At 39.1% G+C, this 17,787-nt stretch overlaps 1 protein-coding gene across 1 annotated transcript in view; it reads right to left on the reverse strand.

Annotated features, from left to right (window-relative positions):
• The window catches only part of st6galnac3 (ST6 (alpha-N-acetyl-neuraminyl-2,3-beta-galactosyl-1,3)-N-acetylgalactosaminide alpha-2,6-sialyltransferase 3), a 102,910-nt gene that overhangs the window by 62,870 nt on the left and 22,253 nt on the right, over positions 1–17,787 (reverse strand). Inside the window, exon 2 of the mRNA XM_031731141.2 lies at positions 6,456–6,635. Coding sequence (XP_031587001.2) covers positions 6,456–6,635 — 180 coding nt within the window. The remainder of the gene's footprint in view (positions 1–6,455; positions 6,636–17,787) is intronic.

Here is a 17,787-nt window from a genome sequence, read left to right on the forward strand (position 1 = left end):
ATAGTTTGTTTTATATAAGGCAAGTAACATGGCAAGTAGAGCACCAGGTAAGGTTCTGTGGATGTTTTGTTTTAATGTTTTACTGCTTTTATTCTTTTGTTCTGGGTTTTTTTTTTTTTTTTTTTATACATAACTGATGATGTAGTGCTAATTACCCAACATCTTACTTTTAGCATGTTTACAGAGTGAAACTGCAAAAGTGAGGTGGTGACCATAATAACTATTATAGCTTCGAGCATAGTACTCTCACTGTGAGCATGCAGTGCCTGTGTTTGTCGACTACTTATGCTTTGAAACCTCAAGTCTGACATTTGGCTGTTGCCATCTTGGGCATGCAAAGGGTGGAGTGTCTAGGACATTACTCACGGGCATGGCACGGGCATCCACTTACTAAAGCATACCCAGTTTTATCATTTCATGGCTCACTCACACTACAGTGAAAGCAGGACCGCAACCTCCTTGTGACAAAGAAAACTGGGTGGTCTTCCAGTGATTCAATTACATCTTTTCGCATTTAATAACTGGTTGGAAGGAGTTGTGGTAACCAGCTAGTTGCCCAGAGTTTGAGCATGCCACACTCTTACCCTCTGGGCGAACACTTTTAATCAACAGGTGATTGCACAGGTCACCCAGAGGGAGGCAACCTATCTCCAATCAAAGACTTAACTATTTATAATAAATCACAGACAGACTGGCAAAGGTTTCCAAACAGCAAATGTGCACAACTCGCCTGTGACATGTCTCTTTGCTAAAAGCAACTTAACTAGTTGCCAACTGCTTGCATTCTGGTTTTATTCCTATTTAACAGTAAGGCTGCCAAGTACCTATGTCATTTTGCAGTCAAATAGTAATCCTGCACCAACTAGGTCACTATTTGTTGAGGAATCTCTGAATTTCTGCTTTAGATCTATGAGATTCTGGTTGAATTCTGAATATAAGTAGTTAATGTGGATTTCTGTGTACACAGATGGCAATAGATTTGCAATTTTAACTAATTCATCACAGTTAATTGCTGTGTTATCACAAACTGATAGCAGACTGCCTTCATCATATTGCTGTTTTATGGCCGTCTCAAAAGAACAAAGGCACCCTGAAGACAGCAACTGACAGCAAGTGATTACAGACCAAGTCGCTGTCTATGAGGCAACTGTTTCAAGGGCAACAAAATCACAACATCATTGCACATGGTTACAATAATTCTGATCATGAGTGTGACTGTGACATTATTCTACATGGGAACATATTTCACAAAATAAACATGATGTTATATTGAAGAATCCTTGGATTTAATGATTGAGAACATAAAAGAAAAACAAAGTATCCCAAGGTCATAAACAAGTAAGCAATGGGGGGATTTTTCCCCCCACAAACTACCATGAAATCACACATCCTTCTCCAACCAGAGGAGTCGCCCCCTGCTGGATATTAGAAAAAATGTTGCTTGAAACCTGCATTGTCTTTTTATTTCAACACAGCCACAAGCACAACCTTGAGCTTCTAGCATGGCAGTGGACTTGCATGCTGTAATATTTTAAGCTTTAAACTTTTAGACCAGGAGTCACCAAACATCCCTCACTAGATTAAAGGCTTTGTTATACATGTTTAATTAATCCTATTAATCCTTGTCTAAACAACAAATGGTGCTAAATGAATGTTTACAGCACCATTACGTTGCTTCCCCTACCTAGAGTGCTTTCTGGGTTGGGTAACTTACAAATTACTTTCAAATTAGAGGCTCAATATTTATAAGTAGCGGCAGCTAACTTACACTCGCCGGCCACTTTGTGAGGTAAACCTGTTCAACTGCTCAGTAGCATAAATATCTAATCAGCCAATCACATGGCCGCAACTTAATATAACTAGGCCAAGGCAACCCACTAAAATTCAAACTGAGTATGAGAATGAAGAAGAAAGGAGATTTAAATGATGTGGCATGGTTGTTGTTAGACTGGCTGATCTGAGTGAGTTCAGAAACTGCTGATCCAATGGGATTTTCCCGCACAACCATCTCTGGGGTTACAACCCATTACAACCCAAGTTATGCAGAAGAGTATCTGGGAATGTACAACATATCAAACCTTGAAGCAGATTTGCTATAGAAGCTAAAGCTCAAATCATCTTAAACTGGCTCCGTGAACATGACAATGAGTTGTACTCAAATGACCTCCACAGTCACCAGATGTAGTGAAACGGGAGAGTCGATCACAGACGTGTGGTCAACATAACTACAACTGTATGATACTATCATGTCAATATGGACCAAAATCTCTAAGAAATGTTTCCAACACCTTGTTGAATTTATGCTACAATGAATTAAAGAAGTTCTGACTGCAAAAGGCTTGATCCAGTAGCAAAGTGATTGAAGAGTGTAAATGTCTTTCTGACATCTTATCTGACATTTAATCACAAATCCTATTTCATAACAAGGTAAACTTGCATACTACAAATAAATACACAAACATTTAATCATTATAAACTAATAAAAAGAAGAAAAAAGGCATTTTTACCAGATGTTTCCCAGACATTCTAATCTAAACACCAACACTAACTCTGAAACACATAATTCTTCACTAACACAGGTTTAATTGTTTGGTAAGTAAGGCATTATTTGAGCAATCAAAGCAGATGGTTTTGGATGTTATGTAACAGATGTTTATGAAGACAAGTTTTAATTGGTGCTAGCCATTTTAGTCTAGCTCTTTTCTGCAAGGAGCTGATAGGACTTACATACAATAATGCATATTTTATTAGCCGGTGCAACACGGGCCACAAACAAGAAGCTTTCTCATTAGCGTCCATTAATATCCACAAAGTGCTCCAAAACTCAGACCGCTTTCGAAACATACACAGTGGAAAACATTGTGAGAAAGGCCTGCATTTAAAATGCTCACGTCCAAATGAAAATATAGAGTTTCTCCCTCGCTCTGTGATGGAGCAGACGCATGGATGTAAAGTGCCACAAGAAAAATGTTTTCTATTTCTCCTGAAAGCAGCGCAGGAACAATTTATCACAGCTGGAGACAGACTCAATCAAATGAATAAAATAAGGCAGGCCATACCCCTGCTACCGGGTTATGCATTATACATGTTTGCGAGAGGTTTATAACACTTCAAATGACACCTCACTGTGGATCATGTGAGAGTGCCTTACTGTCCAGGTGAAATGCTACAGCTTCTAAAGGTGCTGCTGTGTACTTAACAGAGGCTGACAGCTTCACACAGCAGGCCGTCATTCCCGACTTCATCACTTACGACACCTGGCGTGGGAGTATCGCCTTGACCAGACCTCCACAATTTCATCCACCCTTTGTCAGAAATTTCATAAGAGTGCAGAGCACTTTTGACACTCATTCTCAGGCCAATCACTGCCTTCCTGATTAGATATAGAGAACTCACTGGTGGGGGAATTTGAGCCAAAAGAGGCCTAATTCTGTAGAAGCTGCCAGTCTTTTTATGATGATTTACATAAATCTCCATGGGGAGAGGGCAGTGATTTAAGCAGTCTTGTCTGGAGGCAGAAGGAGGTGCAGACGTAGAGACTGGCGTAAAGTGTGATTGCCTCTGGGCCCATGTTGTGTGGATGAAACTCTCCAGAGGCAGAGGATGGCGCTCTGCATTAATCTGCGAGTATCATCCTGCTGAATATAAGACATCCACTTCACATGAATCGGATTTTGAATTCTCATTTTCACCCGGAAATGTTACATACATTCATGCTTAGTAAAATGTACATTTTTTTAAAGCATTTTTTTAGCATGGCTACTCAATATCCAATAGCATAAGCACAACGGGCTGTGTTTAAACGGGCTGCCTTCCCAAACAATAAACACAGCTTGGTTTTTACATTTTGATGTGATGGGAATTAAAAGGCTTTGATATTTCAATTTCCATAAATTGTGCAGGGAATATACAGCACAAAGCTGTTTGAAGGCAGAAGAATGGGATCACGGACACGGGTGTTTGGGATTAAAAATAAATAACACTCACAAGGGACATCAAAACGAGCATTTTCAGATCCATCACAGAGAATCTGATATAATAAATTAAGAAAACTCTTAAGGGGGTGCTCTATTTTGAATAGACTACACCTTCATTGTGAAGGTGAATGCTTACAGAATATAAATGTACTGCGGGAGAAAAGGTTACTCGTGTATGAAGTATTATTATTATATTACAAATGTGTTGTATTATTAAATGTTTACACAAAAAAAACAGTGGGGAAAATAAGTATTTGATCCCCTGCTGAATTTGTAAGTGTGATTACTTACTAAGAAATTAACATTCACTAATTTTATGGTTGTTTCATTTTAATGGAGAGAGACAGAAACACATTATATATTTGATCGCCTACAATCCCTGATTCCTGCACACACAGATGAGAGATTACAATCAGTCAGTTACTCCTGCTCTTATCCTTTTTCATGTGTAAAGCACACCTGACCACAGTATCAGTTTCTTCCCTTCCAGCTCTTCCACCAGCATGGGGAAGACCAAAGAACTGTCAAGGCTAGAATCAGCTAAAAGACCATAAGCAAGAAACTCTCCACGAGAAGGTGACTGTGATCTGTTGGTGTGATTATTCAAAAAAGTAAGTAATATAAAATGAACATCAATTGCCCTCAGTCTAACACCATGTACCTCAATTCCTCAGCCAGAAGATTCAAACTGGGTCATAGATGGGTCTTCCAGTATGAAAATGACCCAAAACATACCGCTAAGGCAACAAAGGAGTGGCTAAAGAAGAAGCACATCAAGGTCATGGAGTAGCCAGTCTCCAAACCTCAATTCTACAGAAAATCTGTGGAGGTAGCTGAAGCTATGAGTTGGCAAGTGGCAGCCAAGAAACCTAAAGGCTCTGAAGTGTTTCTGTAAAGAGGAGTGGGCCAAAAAACTCCTGAGATCTGTTCAAATCTGATGACCAACTGCAAGAGATGAAATGAAAATTAAACTGCCATAAAAATTAGAGACACTTACACTTCTTAAGTGAGCAAATTCAGGGGCATTAAGATAATTATTTCCCCCAGTGTAAATCTATGTAAAATGTGAGATGCCTTTATCATAAGCAGCAGAAACATTTTCCTCTAAAATAAGATATGTGAAAGAATATGTGAAAGATACTTTGTTAATATTGGGAACATTAAAGCTAAATATTGAAGAATTACACCTGCGCCTTTGTCATTAATTTAAAAACATCTTTTAATCTGCTTATACTCTCCTAATCTTCTTAGTTTGCCTTGATAGCTGAAATGTGACCATTTTTCACTTTTTTACCTTTGGTTTTGTTTGTTAGTTTTTACTGAAATCCTGAATTCTGTTATTTACTGAGAACGTCTTGGCTCTTTATCACGTTTGACCTTAACCATTTGACTTTTGTTATGGTTTAAAAGTGTGTGTGTTTATGTGTGGGGCGTGGCCAATTTGATTGGCAAGGGTGCAGACACAAGCAGCTGGAGCCAATCAAGTCAATCCAAGGCTTCACCTCTGCTAACTGAGGTCACTGAACTCCACTGTGGTGCAGTACTGGTGGTTTTTGAGGGCATTTAACAAAACTGACTGACACAATATTAAATCCTGCTGTGTGGTACAACAGTCAGCACTGGTCAGTATTTTATCAGTTTGTTACTTAGCTTAATTAGTAAAATAATTCCCAACTTAAAAAGCTGGAAAGAAGTTCACACGCCATATTTTTTTTTATTAACTCTAGAACCGCCAAGGGTTCTTTTGACCCCCATAGAAATAAATGTAAAATCAGTGCTGCAGCACGCTGGATTGTTTTCACATATTTTGATGTAACGGTTGCTATAACATGAGGCAGAGCTAGATAGATGTAAAGAAATAAATATACTGGGGACTGTAGTTACATAAAAGATTAATTAAAAAAATATATTAAAAAAGACATAAAAATGAAGTTTGAGTTCTTTAAGAAATGGCGTCTTTGCCATCACAGTTGTTGTTGCAAAAGGGATCATTTTGTTCCAGAGAGTTTGAATCCTGGTGGGTCTATTGTTAATCTTTAGTGATTAAAAAATGAAATCATTAAAGATACATTTTACTTAAATCAAAATCTTTTGTTGTTTATTTTGCCCAAAGACAATCGTGTTCTTTTCCCTTACTTTGACTTGATACATTTTGCTTAGTTTGCTGCACCTCGCCTGCAGGGGCACCTGACCCCCAAAGTTTGAAATCCACTGAATTAGCATTTTTTTAATTTCATATGGAAATCATCAGCATCCATTATCAGCACATGTTGATAATTTAACATTTATCACATTTACATACAGTTTGGAAAACGTTGATAACAGTCTTCTGATTTTTTTATGCAAATAATATGAAAAAACACATGAGAATAGAAGTGTAAATGTTATCTAGCATCTACAAATAAATGAATACTTAGTGAGATGTAACAGCTTAATCTATGTGCGTCTTCCCTGTAGTTCCAGGTGTTTGTTTCTCACCTCCTGTTTGGGAATGCTGACGTATCCCAGGTGGGGCTTGTAAGGCTTGTATGGCTGCTTGGAGAACAACGTCTCGCCAAATACAGGCTGAAAGAGGAAGGAGGGCTTCTCGGAATAGTTCACCACCATCACAAAGAGCGACACTGCCACAATCAGACTGGTCGCGATCAGGGACTTCCTCTGTGGAGGGAGAGAAAGCACATTCATGAGAAGCCTGACCAGTGCACAGAAATCACAGAATAAAACCTGAATATATGTTAGAGCAAATCTAAATGTGGCCTTTCAGTATTTTCTGTGGTTTAACAGCTTGAGCTGAATGATAGGCAGAGAGGAAGATTTGCAGTTTCATCGTAAAACTGTAACTGTGAATGTCAACTATTCGATTTGAAAATAAAATAGCACGATAAAAACATATTTACACTAAAAAGTCCAATTTAAACATAACTGTGCATTAGATTCCAGATGCCAACAGTGCATACAGCTGTGCTTTTAGAATTAGAAGCTGCATGAAACTTAGTGGGGAAAACGACATCTTTAACATTTAATAACACTGAGCTCAAAGGAAAAGATCAGCGAAAACAAGTTCACCCAACAGTGACACGATTCTTTCAGCAAACTCAATACATGTTGACGTGCGCGATCAAATCTAAACTAGATTTGATTTTGTTCTTCAAAGATTTCAAAACAGAAAGTTAAAGCTTTAAGTTGATTATTTCACTTAACAAGACATCACAAGACAAATACAAACACAAATATATTGAGTACATTAGAATAAAACATGATTTACACGAATTTCGTGTGGTGATTTATTTTCACTCCAGATAATCTCACAAGGTCACACTCTGCTGTTTGTTTCTTAGTTACTGAGCGTGTGCATTTTGCACAGCTAAATAGGAAAAATTGAAGGTGCTTTTCCAGGCAGCCATTTACCAGGATGATTGCTCGTGCACATCACCAGAAATTCATGGAATTTGAGCTTTATTTTTGTTAAATATGATGCTGCATTTTTATGTCCTAATACCACCGCATACAGTTAGGTTCACGGATTTTTAGCACTATGACCCAGCTTTTGTTATTTTGCCTTTGTATATGACAATCAAAGTTTAAAGTATTGCATCAACGGTTTTAGGAAATTCTCCATTTTTCAGAGGCTTAAAAGTAACTGAGCAAACTGACATGATTTTAAATATGAGTGTTCGCATCACCAAATACTGTTTCCTTCTTTGATATGCTCTGTTAGACCCTTACTGCAGCCGCCTTCAGTTGGTGCTTGTTTGTGAAACTCTCTGCCTTCATTTTTTTTGTATTTGATAACTAAAAAAGCATGCTCCGCTAGGTTGAGATCAGGTGACTGACTTAACCATTAAAAAAATGTCCCATTTCTTTACCTTCAGAAACTCGGGGGTTGCATTTGCAGTATGTTTTGGGTCATTATCCATTCGCACTATACAGGACTGTCCGATCAGTTTTGCAGCATTTGGCTGACTCTGAGCAGAGAGTGGGGTCCTGTACACTTCAGAATTCATCCTGCGGCTTCTATCAGCAGTCACATCATTAATAAACACCAGTGGCCCAGTTCCACTGGCAGCCACGCATGCCCTTGCAATAACATTGCCTTCACCATGTTTGACAGATGTGTTGTGTTTTTTGGACCATGAGCTCTTCTTCACTCACCTCCTTTCACTCTCTAGTTGTTTATACATATACACCATTTTGGATTTCATATTCTAACTCCCTGTGTGTTATTTGTCCCGTCTCTCTCCCCTCATACCCCACCGGTCACAACACAGCTGCACCTCCCTGAGCTTGGTTCTCCCGAAGGTCTCTTCCTGTTAAAAGGGAGTTTTTTGGTCCCACTTTTGCCAATAGCTTGCTCGCTGGGGGTCATCTGATGGGACTTCTGTCTATTTTTTTTAGAGTCTTCACCTTACAATAAAAAATTCCCCTCATCCAATGTTAATTAAATTGCATCAAAGTTCTCTTCTTGGTTATATCTGTACAAAGAGGGTTTTTTTAATAACTGTGGATGCTCTTTTAGATGTTTTGTGGCTAACTTGGCCTTCTTGTTCTTGTTCACACCGTTGTAATCCCTCTATGTTCATGTAGATTTTAACAATGGTACATATACTTTATTGAGAGTGTTTTTGACTTGGTTAGATGTTGTGAGGATGCAATAATTTTGTTAAACCTCTTGAATTAAAAGTGAAAGCCTGCAGATTAATGACATCTTGGTTGTCTGCTTAAAATGCAATTCATTAGTGTATACAAGAGGTAAATAGTGTTACTGTTCAGGACTTTATGGGCCTAATTGTATTACTAATTGTATTACATTAGGTTGGAGAAGGAAGGCAAACTTGTGCATGAGGCTTATTCAGTCACAAGAACCTCTGTAACTGATTTTTTGACTATTTTGGGGAAATCTGAATGGGTCAGTCAGTGTTTCAAGTTCAAGGCAAGCCTAGCTGCTTGTTGAATGTCCAATGACTCACTGAGTTGCGCTATTTGTGTAGAGTACAAAAAAACTCACAAGAGTATATCATTTCTTTGTCATAATAAATTGATCTATTTTTATACTCTTCATCTCTCATGAAAGATTACTTCTGCAAGAAGAAAACCAGGCCCCACTGTATTTTCCACAACAACTCGCTAATAAATAATAGAGAATTGTATTTGCCTGGGTTGTAGTCAAAATTATGAAACAGAGTGAACACGACCATCAGTTTTGATCAAAACTCAAAAAACGGGTTGTTTTCATGATACTGTGAAAAGAGTTCACCACTGCTAGATACTGATACATCTACTAATACAGCTTAACTGTCTGAGTAAAACCTCCTACAGAACAAATGAGGATCCATATAAGTGCATCTTTCCAGGGCCCACGGAGATATGAGCACTCGTACTGTGAGAGGATGTTTTCAAGTCAGAAACTTTATAAGGGAAGAAAATGAAAGTTAAATTCAATCATTATGTTTTCAATTACAGACTTGTGAGTCACAATAGCCTCTTCCCTTCACTTCAAATACATCGAATATGAAAAGATTCCTGTGAAGTCCTCCTCCTTCCTATGTAGTCAATTTGCAGAGATTAACCCTTAATCTCTGCTCACTGACACACGCAATTTCACTCTTCCTAGTGTGACTGAGCCAACACACCTTGAAAAAGCTGAGCTGGCACAGGCAAAGTTGTAATCAATTCTGCAGGAGCGTCACAGCTCAGCTTGAGGTTACTCAACAGACGTTTGTCGCTCCCAGATGATGATTGTGTTCTACTTTTCATCTGGTTGCATTAATGCACTGACTGTGCATTAATGATATGAGCTTCTTTTCTGTTTCAATATTTTTACTAATGAAGCAACAGCTGGGGCTGAAATAATACAAACGGTGCACAACAGCCCTACGATCATGTGGAGGTAAGAGGTATTAGGGCCTGGCTGAAAGAGCTGAGTGATGAATAATGGATAAAAGATGGAGGACGAGGAAAGGTCTCGCAGACAAGAAGATATTGGCAGGGCAGAGCTGGAGATCAATAGATACAAGAGAGAAAGAATCGGACTGTGGTGAAAGAAATCTGAGGCATGCTACAACAGCTCTCAGCCAGAGGGTGATGATAGACTGCAGCAGAGCCAGAGATGCTTTTTTTTTTTTCCTCTTTTATTCCAGGAAACTTTAATAATGTGCTGCTAATATAACACACGGCAGCAGGAAAGTCTGGGTTTTTAAGAAGGTGCTGTTTTGCAAATTCTTTGAATTTATCTGATGGTGGGAAGATTGAATGTGGCGCGTGGTAATGGTGAAGCCCCCACCGCCAGCCTGCCTGCACCACCACAAGCTCTGATCTCCAACATCAAACATCCCAAGGGAGACACCGGAGGCTGTGCTCTTCAGAGATGAGATCAAACATTTGGTGTGCGGTGGGAGTGGGGTTGAAAAAGACGGCGACCATTTGCTGCCCTGACAAGCCTATCACACTTTACCAGTTGCATGTTTGTTGCATCATACATCATTTCATGGCATTACAACCATCTTTGATCATAAACAGACTCTCAACTTTGATCTGGCATGAAAACAGCACAAAGAGGACCAATGAGAAATCCTTTTTCCACTCGATCAGTACTTTACAAAATAATATATAACACTTTCCTGAAAGAACAGTCAGTTATATACCATCCCCCCCAAAAAAGAACAAAAAAATTGGCAGGTCGAGGTTTCTGAAAATGTGCTGTAATAGCCAGTCATCAAGAGTCCATAATGGAGCATGAAACCAATCCTTTATAAAGCAGGAGGGTTCATCATGAGGGGAAAAAAAACAACCCTCGGCTCAGTCTGCAGAGCTGCAGCATCCATCTGTTCTCATGAGGACAGAAAATTTCCTTGTCTCCTTCAACCTCAATCTGGCCACAAATCACAGGGGAAATGATGTGTCAAAGTCTGGAGGCGATTGGAGGGCTCCATGTGGGCGTTGTGGGGCACTGAACCTCCACTAGCTCGAGTGAAAGACTCACAACTTCTCTCCTCGTTTGCTCATCCATCAGGGTGATCACGAGTCAGCCTGTTGAGGCGTGTGACACGGAAATTGAAAGGCTCAGTATCAAAAGAGGAGTACAGTCGGGGAGTGGGACCATTAACACCAGCATAGAGGCAGCAGAACAGCTATAAAGTTTCAACATTAGAGCTTTCGGTCAATGTTAAAACATTTCGCTTGAGCAATATGACTCCATATGCAGCTGCAACGACCTTGTTTGCCATCATGAGATCAGACAATGATGGCCATTAACGGCACAGGCACTTAACGGCTGTAGCCTGGGAACGTTTCATATAATGCTCGCCGTCTGAAGGCTCTGAGTTGTCTATTTTTAAAAGTGCTAAAACCTACTCTTAGGAGGTATTGATCTCAGTTCACCGGCAGACTGTGTGGGATCACTGGGCTCTGGTATATGAGAGAGCCATAATTTCCCCCCAGTCCCTCCTGCAGGGAGCCTGTATGAGCAGATTGCACACAGGAAGAGAAACTAGCAGAAGGTTATTGATGGCCAGCTTGTCCATTTGTGGCAATGACCAAACTGACTTGTCAGTTGTGCAGAAATTGAGCAATAGCAAGCTACGTGTTGTTACAAAGTACATTCAATCAAATGTCTGTATTTCTGTTTTATGCTATTTATTTTTACATTTTTACAGCTTTAGCTTTAGAGATCATACAAACACATTTTTTATTTGTTTATAGTACTCCATCTGTAACAATACTACAGTAATATATGTAAAGCTTCATAATAAAGGCTGAAAAACCTCAAAATAAAATAAAAAAAATAAACCTCAGAAACATCTTTAGCTGATTAGTCAGTGTCACTGACTTCAAATGAAGTACTGGGCAACAGTTTTGAGCCATTTCTTATTTCTTTATGTTTTGCTAGTGAAACAGGAAACACAGTAGGTGCAGCAATTTACTGAAATGTGTTCAAACATACACGGAAATACAGTTCATAAGATACAGTTCAATTCTATAGGCATCACTGTTGTAGATACAAAACAGTTTGTACAATTAACCTTGTTGGAGGCACCAACCCCACCACATATCACTGAACCCCTCTTTAGTGAAAAATAAAATGTGATTTTTTCAAATTCAAGACATAGATATGTTTTTTACAGGTGCACAAAAAACAGGGCAGGCGAACCCCTAGGGTTCGATCGAACCCAGGTTAAGAACCACTTGTCTACAGATACAACTTAAAATTGGTTCTTTACTAAGTTGTCTGTGTGTGTAGATACTGTATTGGCTCATCCTTTGGGTTAGGAGTCTTTTTTTATGCTTGAATGATTTATTGGTCTGTGTCTTAACCACAAAAAAAAAAAACCCATTTCTCTGAAAATGGTAAATTGGTCAGGTACAAAGACTGGACTAAAAATGAGTGATAAAGCAGACCATGTCCAAAGAACACCCACACCTGCTGAGGTGGTGGCGAGGATGGTTGTGGTGGATTGGTTCGGAGCTCTGTCTTATTGTAGTTTTAGTTTTTCCATTCAATTTTTCACAGTCCTCAGTCTTATAGTAAGATAAGATATGACAAAGATTGTCATACCTTCATTTTGACCAAGTAAGTAATTATTGTATTTGGGTTTCTAATGCACGACCAAGGCGGTGATTTCAGAATTCCTGGAATAACACAATCCCATCTGTAAACATTTTAAAATGTTTCACTCCTTCACTGAGGGCATTTTTACTTACAATGGAGCATTATCACTTTTGTTTATGAAAAAGATCTGATACCTTCACTAAATATTACTAACTACATAAATCACTAGGGCAATTTTCTTACTAAATATACAACAAAAAAGGTATAATAAATCTGTAAACTGCAGAATAATCAACAAGTCGTGCTCAATTCACTTGTGTGATGAATAAAAATTCAAAGCAAATTAGCTGTTTATTTCCTCATGCATATATAGTGCATTCAAAATTTCACCTCCATCAGGCTCTATCTGAGCATGAAGAGAATACAATTTCCCACAAAGACTAATGCTCCAGCTCAGTAAACAACAGGGCCACACAGTAGTTCAATCCAAAAAGCTAATGGCGGTGGGTATTGGAATAATGAGAGGCTCAACCTGAAGAAAATGGCTCATGAAAAAACATATCTGGTAGCTATTTTTGAGTGTCTCATGGGCAATGGGCAAAAAACAGAAAATTACATTTGCAATGCAAAAACGCTACCTCGCTGGCTCCTGATTCTCTCCACCACGGTCCAGCGAGCAGTTAAAATCCAATTTCAATTAAGGTGTTTGAGAAAATATTTGAGGAGCCTTATTCTCACTCTTCCTCTTCTTAGTACTAGTGTTTCTCTCCAAGGCAATAAGACAGAAATATAAACAAAGAACCACTCCTGAGATTAAAAGAGGGCCCAGGCACATTACTTCACTCGTGTCATATTTCCAGCAAAGGTCTCGCTTCAAAAGCCATCCAAGTACAAGATAACAAACTATTCTTTTCCCGGTGGAGGAAGAGGCCGAGTCTTTGCTGCCAGTAACACGGTCACGCACAGGTTCCCCTTCAAATTTCACCCACGGGAGCCTAGACTGCCACAGGAACTGAGAAATGCTGTTAATATAATTTGCAGCTGTATCTGCATTTAGATTAGGTTTATCACTGTCTTATCAAGTTAACTGAGGAGTTATTTCTACATTTAAACTTAATCTGCTTCAGTACAGTTTCATGAAGGCATCACGTGTGTCACACTCACAAGTTCATGCTCTCACTTCTTTCTTTGAAAGCAATGTGTGGAGCGGCTATAGCGATCCATCTTGTCAAAATGGGATAAAAACATATTTTATTATTTTCTGTCACAGTTTCACTTCACCAGGCAGAGGGATGGTTCCAGTGTTAGCAGAACTGCAGGCCTAAAGAGCCAACCTAAATGTTATGACAAGAACCACTTCATGCTCAGCTGATATCTGTCGCATACAGTCCCTAATTACTGCCATCGGAATCATTCATTGTTATTCCCAGTATATCCTATGTTCCTTCTATTAATGCTGGAAGTGGGAAATGAACTCCCTGGTGCATGTCTCGCTCTCACATGAGTGGTATCATATTTCCATTTTTGTCTTTGGGCTATGCAACATGGAGGGTGGATAGTTACAATAATAAGTGGATGACAACAGCACTGGTTACAACCTTACAGAAAAGCATATGACAATTGGATCAGATCACCCTACAGCGCCAAGTGTGAAAAAAAAGGTATGCCAAGTCAAAAGTATTCTAGTTTAGATTTATGTTACAAAATGTAAGCATGCCTACTGACAGCATTTTTCACCTTTGTTTTTCAGAAACTAAACTGTAGAATCCAGACATAAAGGGAAAAATCCAATAATATTCATATTTAAAGGTGCAAAAAGGCAAACACTGTAGTGCTTAAATTTTCATTTTCAAGAGATGAATATAGTTGCATTGTGGTTATTGACTACAATACCCTTGAACATTTTGATTCTGAATAACTATGGAGTTGATGCTGCTTTGTTGTAGAAAAATGGACTGTTGGCATAACTATGATTGTATAAAGTAGCATTATGAATTTAAACTTGACACTCATCTCTTTGTATTTAAAGAAAGGTAGGAAAATGGGAACTAGGTGCAGCAATTTATTGAAGCATGTGCAAACATAAATGGAAATAAAGTATATGGGGTAAAACCCGAGCTTCTTCAAAGCTTTTCTTTGGATGATGGCTGCATGTTTTTGATCTCGTCTCTGTTTAAAAAGAGTTCTGGTTTCTGGGAGGCCAATCCATGACCTATAGTGTTCGTGTGTTTGGGATGATTGTCATGCTGAAAAAGTAACCCACTGCCAATCAGACACTTTCCGGATGGTGCTGCAAAAATAGCTCAAAATCTGACAGTGCTTTGCTGTGTTCTTAATTCCATGAAATTTGACAAGATCTCCAAGACCACTGGCTGAAATGTAGCCCCAAACCAGTGTGTTTTACAGATAGCTCTCACTGTACTTCTCTCCTGACCTCATCCAAATGTTCTGATGATGAATTGAACCAAAGATTTGCTCCAAGTTTCCCTTCCCTAAGAATGGCTTCTTGACAGCCACCCTTCAACTCAGACCATTTCCAATGAGACTTCGTGAACAGTAGCTGGATCAAGTAAAGGGAAAGATGCATCACTTCAGTCCATGTCAGGTCTTTTCTGGGTTTATTTCCTGTGTCTTAAGGACAAGGCTTTCATCTTCTATACATTTAGTTTTTAGGCCTGTCACATCTTCATTTATCCTCCTTCATGGTCAGGGCGGGCTGGGTTATTTCTTGCTTTTTTTCTTTGGTTTTCCTCACTTAATTTGAGTTTCAGGTCGAATGGTGGCTCCAGCCCAGCTCCAAAGATATCTAAAACCTCCAAAGGGAAGAACTCACCTGGAATACTCACCTGCCTGCTAACATCCACTTCTCACTTGGATCCCGCCTGCCTCCACAGATATCACCCCATACCTATGCCTCTCTCAAGTCAAGTTAAACTGTTCCATTCTTTTTCTGTCACACTTGGACATAGTTCAATCCCTTATGGACCCCTGGCTAACTCATTCTCTCCTCCTTCAACAGAACACCCGTTGTTGTTCCAGTTAACAGTTGCCTTTATATTATCTTCTTCATTGTGTGAAAATAAATCTAACTGCATTCAGTGTGTTGAGTCTGAATTCAGTGTCTTCCTTTGGCTCTACATAACTCTGTGTGAGCTTTGTTGTTTTCATAACTATGATTGTATAAAGTAGCATTATGAATTTTCACCTGACACTGTTTCTTTGTATTTAAAACCAGATGGGTCGTCATATGTGCATTTTTCCTTTGATCCGTTGTTGAGTCTTTTTTTGTGTCGCCAATCCATATAGTGTTTATTGTTTTTTTTGTTGTACGCTAAATCATTACTTTATAGTGATGATATGATACTTTTCAGGAATCTCTTATTAAAGGCTAGCACCCCAATTAATATGAATTGCAGATGCACTTTGGCAACCAAACTGAACTGGGTAAAATCTGATTTTAAAATCAGCCAAAACACCAAACTATGGCTTCAAAATAACCACAAACCCCTAAGTGAGTTGATAGTGAGTGTATCTGTCCAGTATTTTGAACGTTTCTTAAGGCACCATCTGCAGTTTTATTCAGACTGAGATTTAACAATATTGTGAAATCATATCAAAAGAACTTCAAGTCAAAATCCTTTTATTAGAGGTACACCCAAGCCATTGAGTGAATCACTATAAGTAGTATTTTCTTTTTATATATATTGGTTGTGACTGACTTTGGACTGGCTATCTTGTGAAATTCCTTTCACACCCCTGGCACAGCAATGCATGCAGACGGACAGACACGAGTTCAGATCCAGGAATTACCAAGGCTGGAGAAAACAGCTTAAATTAATGCAGAGTGGGAGCAACGTGGTCCTCCACTACACTGACGTCTCAGGATGATCTGGAGCCCTCGATGGCAGAGGTGTTTTGCATGTCTGTGTTGATCCATTCCTCTCTTGTACACTTTTTAGCATTTTCAAAATTATGCAGAAGGGTTGAGTTAGGCGCAGAGCTGGGAGTGAGGGGGTATATTATTTCTATTTTTGCTTTAAACAGGCTCACAGTAAAGCACATCTACTTTAAAACTGTATAAGAACCAGAAACTGGTTTATTGCAAAGTAAAATTTCTCACATAAATTCCTTGAGGTGTGCTAGAAAGTAGGAAAAATAAAAAGGACTGATTTGTAAATAGTATATATATAAATGTAAAATGCACTCCACATCTCCGTTTGTATTTTCCCTGCCCTGATGAACTACAGCTGCAGCCGTAAAAAGGAATGAGCAGCAGCAAAGTTCATTGCTCATTTGGGGGTTTTAAAGCCTGATGATCCCAACCAAGCCCAGCAGAGGGGGCAGTCCCCTCACACAGCTGTCATGTGGCGACCATATGGGAGCAGAAGAGCACTGGTTGCAGCCTTGCATCTTAAAAACTGATCTATGGAGCTCCTCTGACTAAGCCACTGGCCTGGAGAAACCCTCCAAACACTCACTAGGTTAGTTACAGTGAGTTAATCCGGAAGAACAAGGTTTATTTTCTGAATGAACACCAGAACCAAATCCAGTCAACGTGTTTCATTCATTTACTTTGCCCATGGTGTGCCCAGTAATGTGCTTCTCATAATCCAAAAAACAAGCATGCAGCAGCTTTAAAAGGCAACCGAAATGACAGCTCCACTAGGCTGTGAGCACTTTCATTTCCTGACAGAAAAAAAAGAAAATTGAAAAGAAACTTGAATTGCTACTCGCTCACGATTAGTTTGCTGACAAGTGTGGCATTTGAGGCATAATGTACTCAGGTATAGTTGGGAAATATAATAACACAGAACATGCAAGTAGTACTGAAACAATTAGTTAAATATTGTGAGTCTTCATGAATGACAAATGAGAGAAATACATCAGTCCTTGCTTTTCAGAGGTTTAATATATACAATTTATATATTACTGGAGATTTAAAGACCTCACCTTTGGTTCTTGGTGTTCTCTCTAATAATTACAGACAGAGAAGTTGTAAAAAACAATAATTTCTTTGTACCATCCATCCATCCATATCCGATAATTAGCAGACAGAGAAGCCCAGACCTCCCTCCCCAGTCCTCCAGCTTATAAAAAGCCGAGAGATATAATCTCTCCAGCGCGTCCTGGGTCTGTTCGGGCCTCCTCCATGTGGGACATGCCACCGGGAGGAGTACCATATTTTTTAAAAAGTCACCATGCTGGGCTAAGGTTGTATTTACTGACATACGTTAAATCCAATATTCCAATCTTATTACCAGTGAG

The sequence above is a fragment of the Oreochromis aureus genome, linkage group 18, assembly GCF_013358895.1.
Source record: "Oreochromis aureus strain Israel breed Guangdong linkage group 18, ZZ_aureus, whole genome shotgun sequence".
In the NCBI taxonomy this organism is placed as follows: Eukaryota; Metazoa; Chordata; class Actinopteri; order Cichliformes; family Cichlidae; genus Oreochromis; species Oreochromis aureus.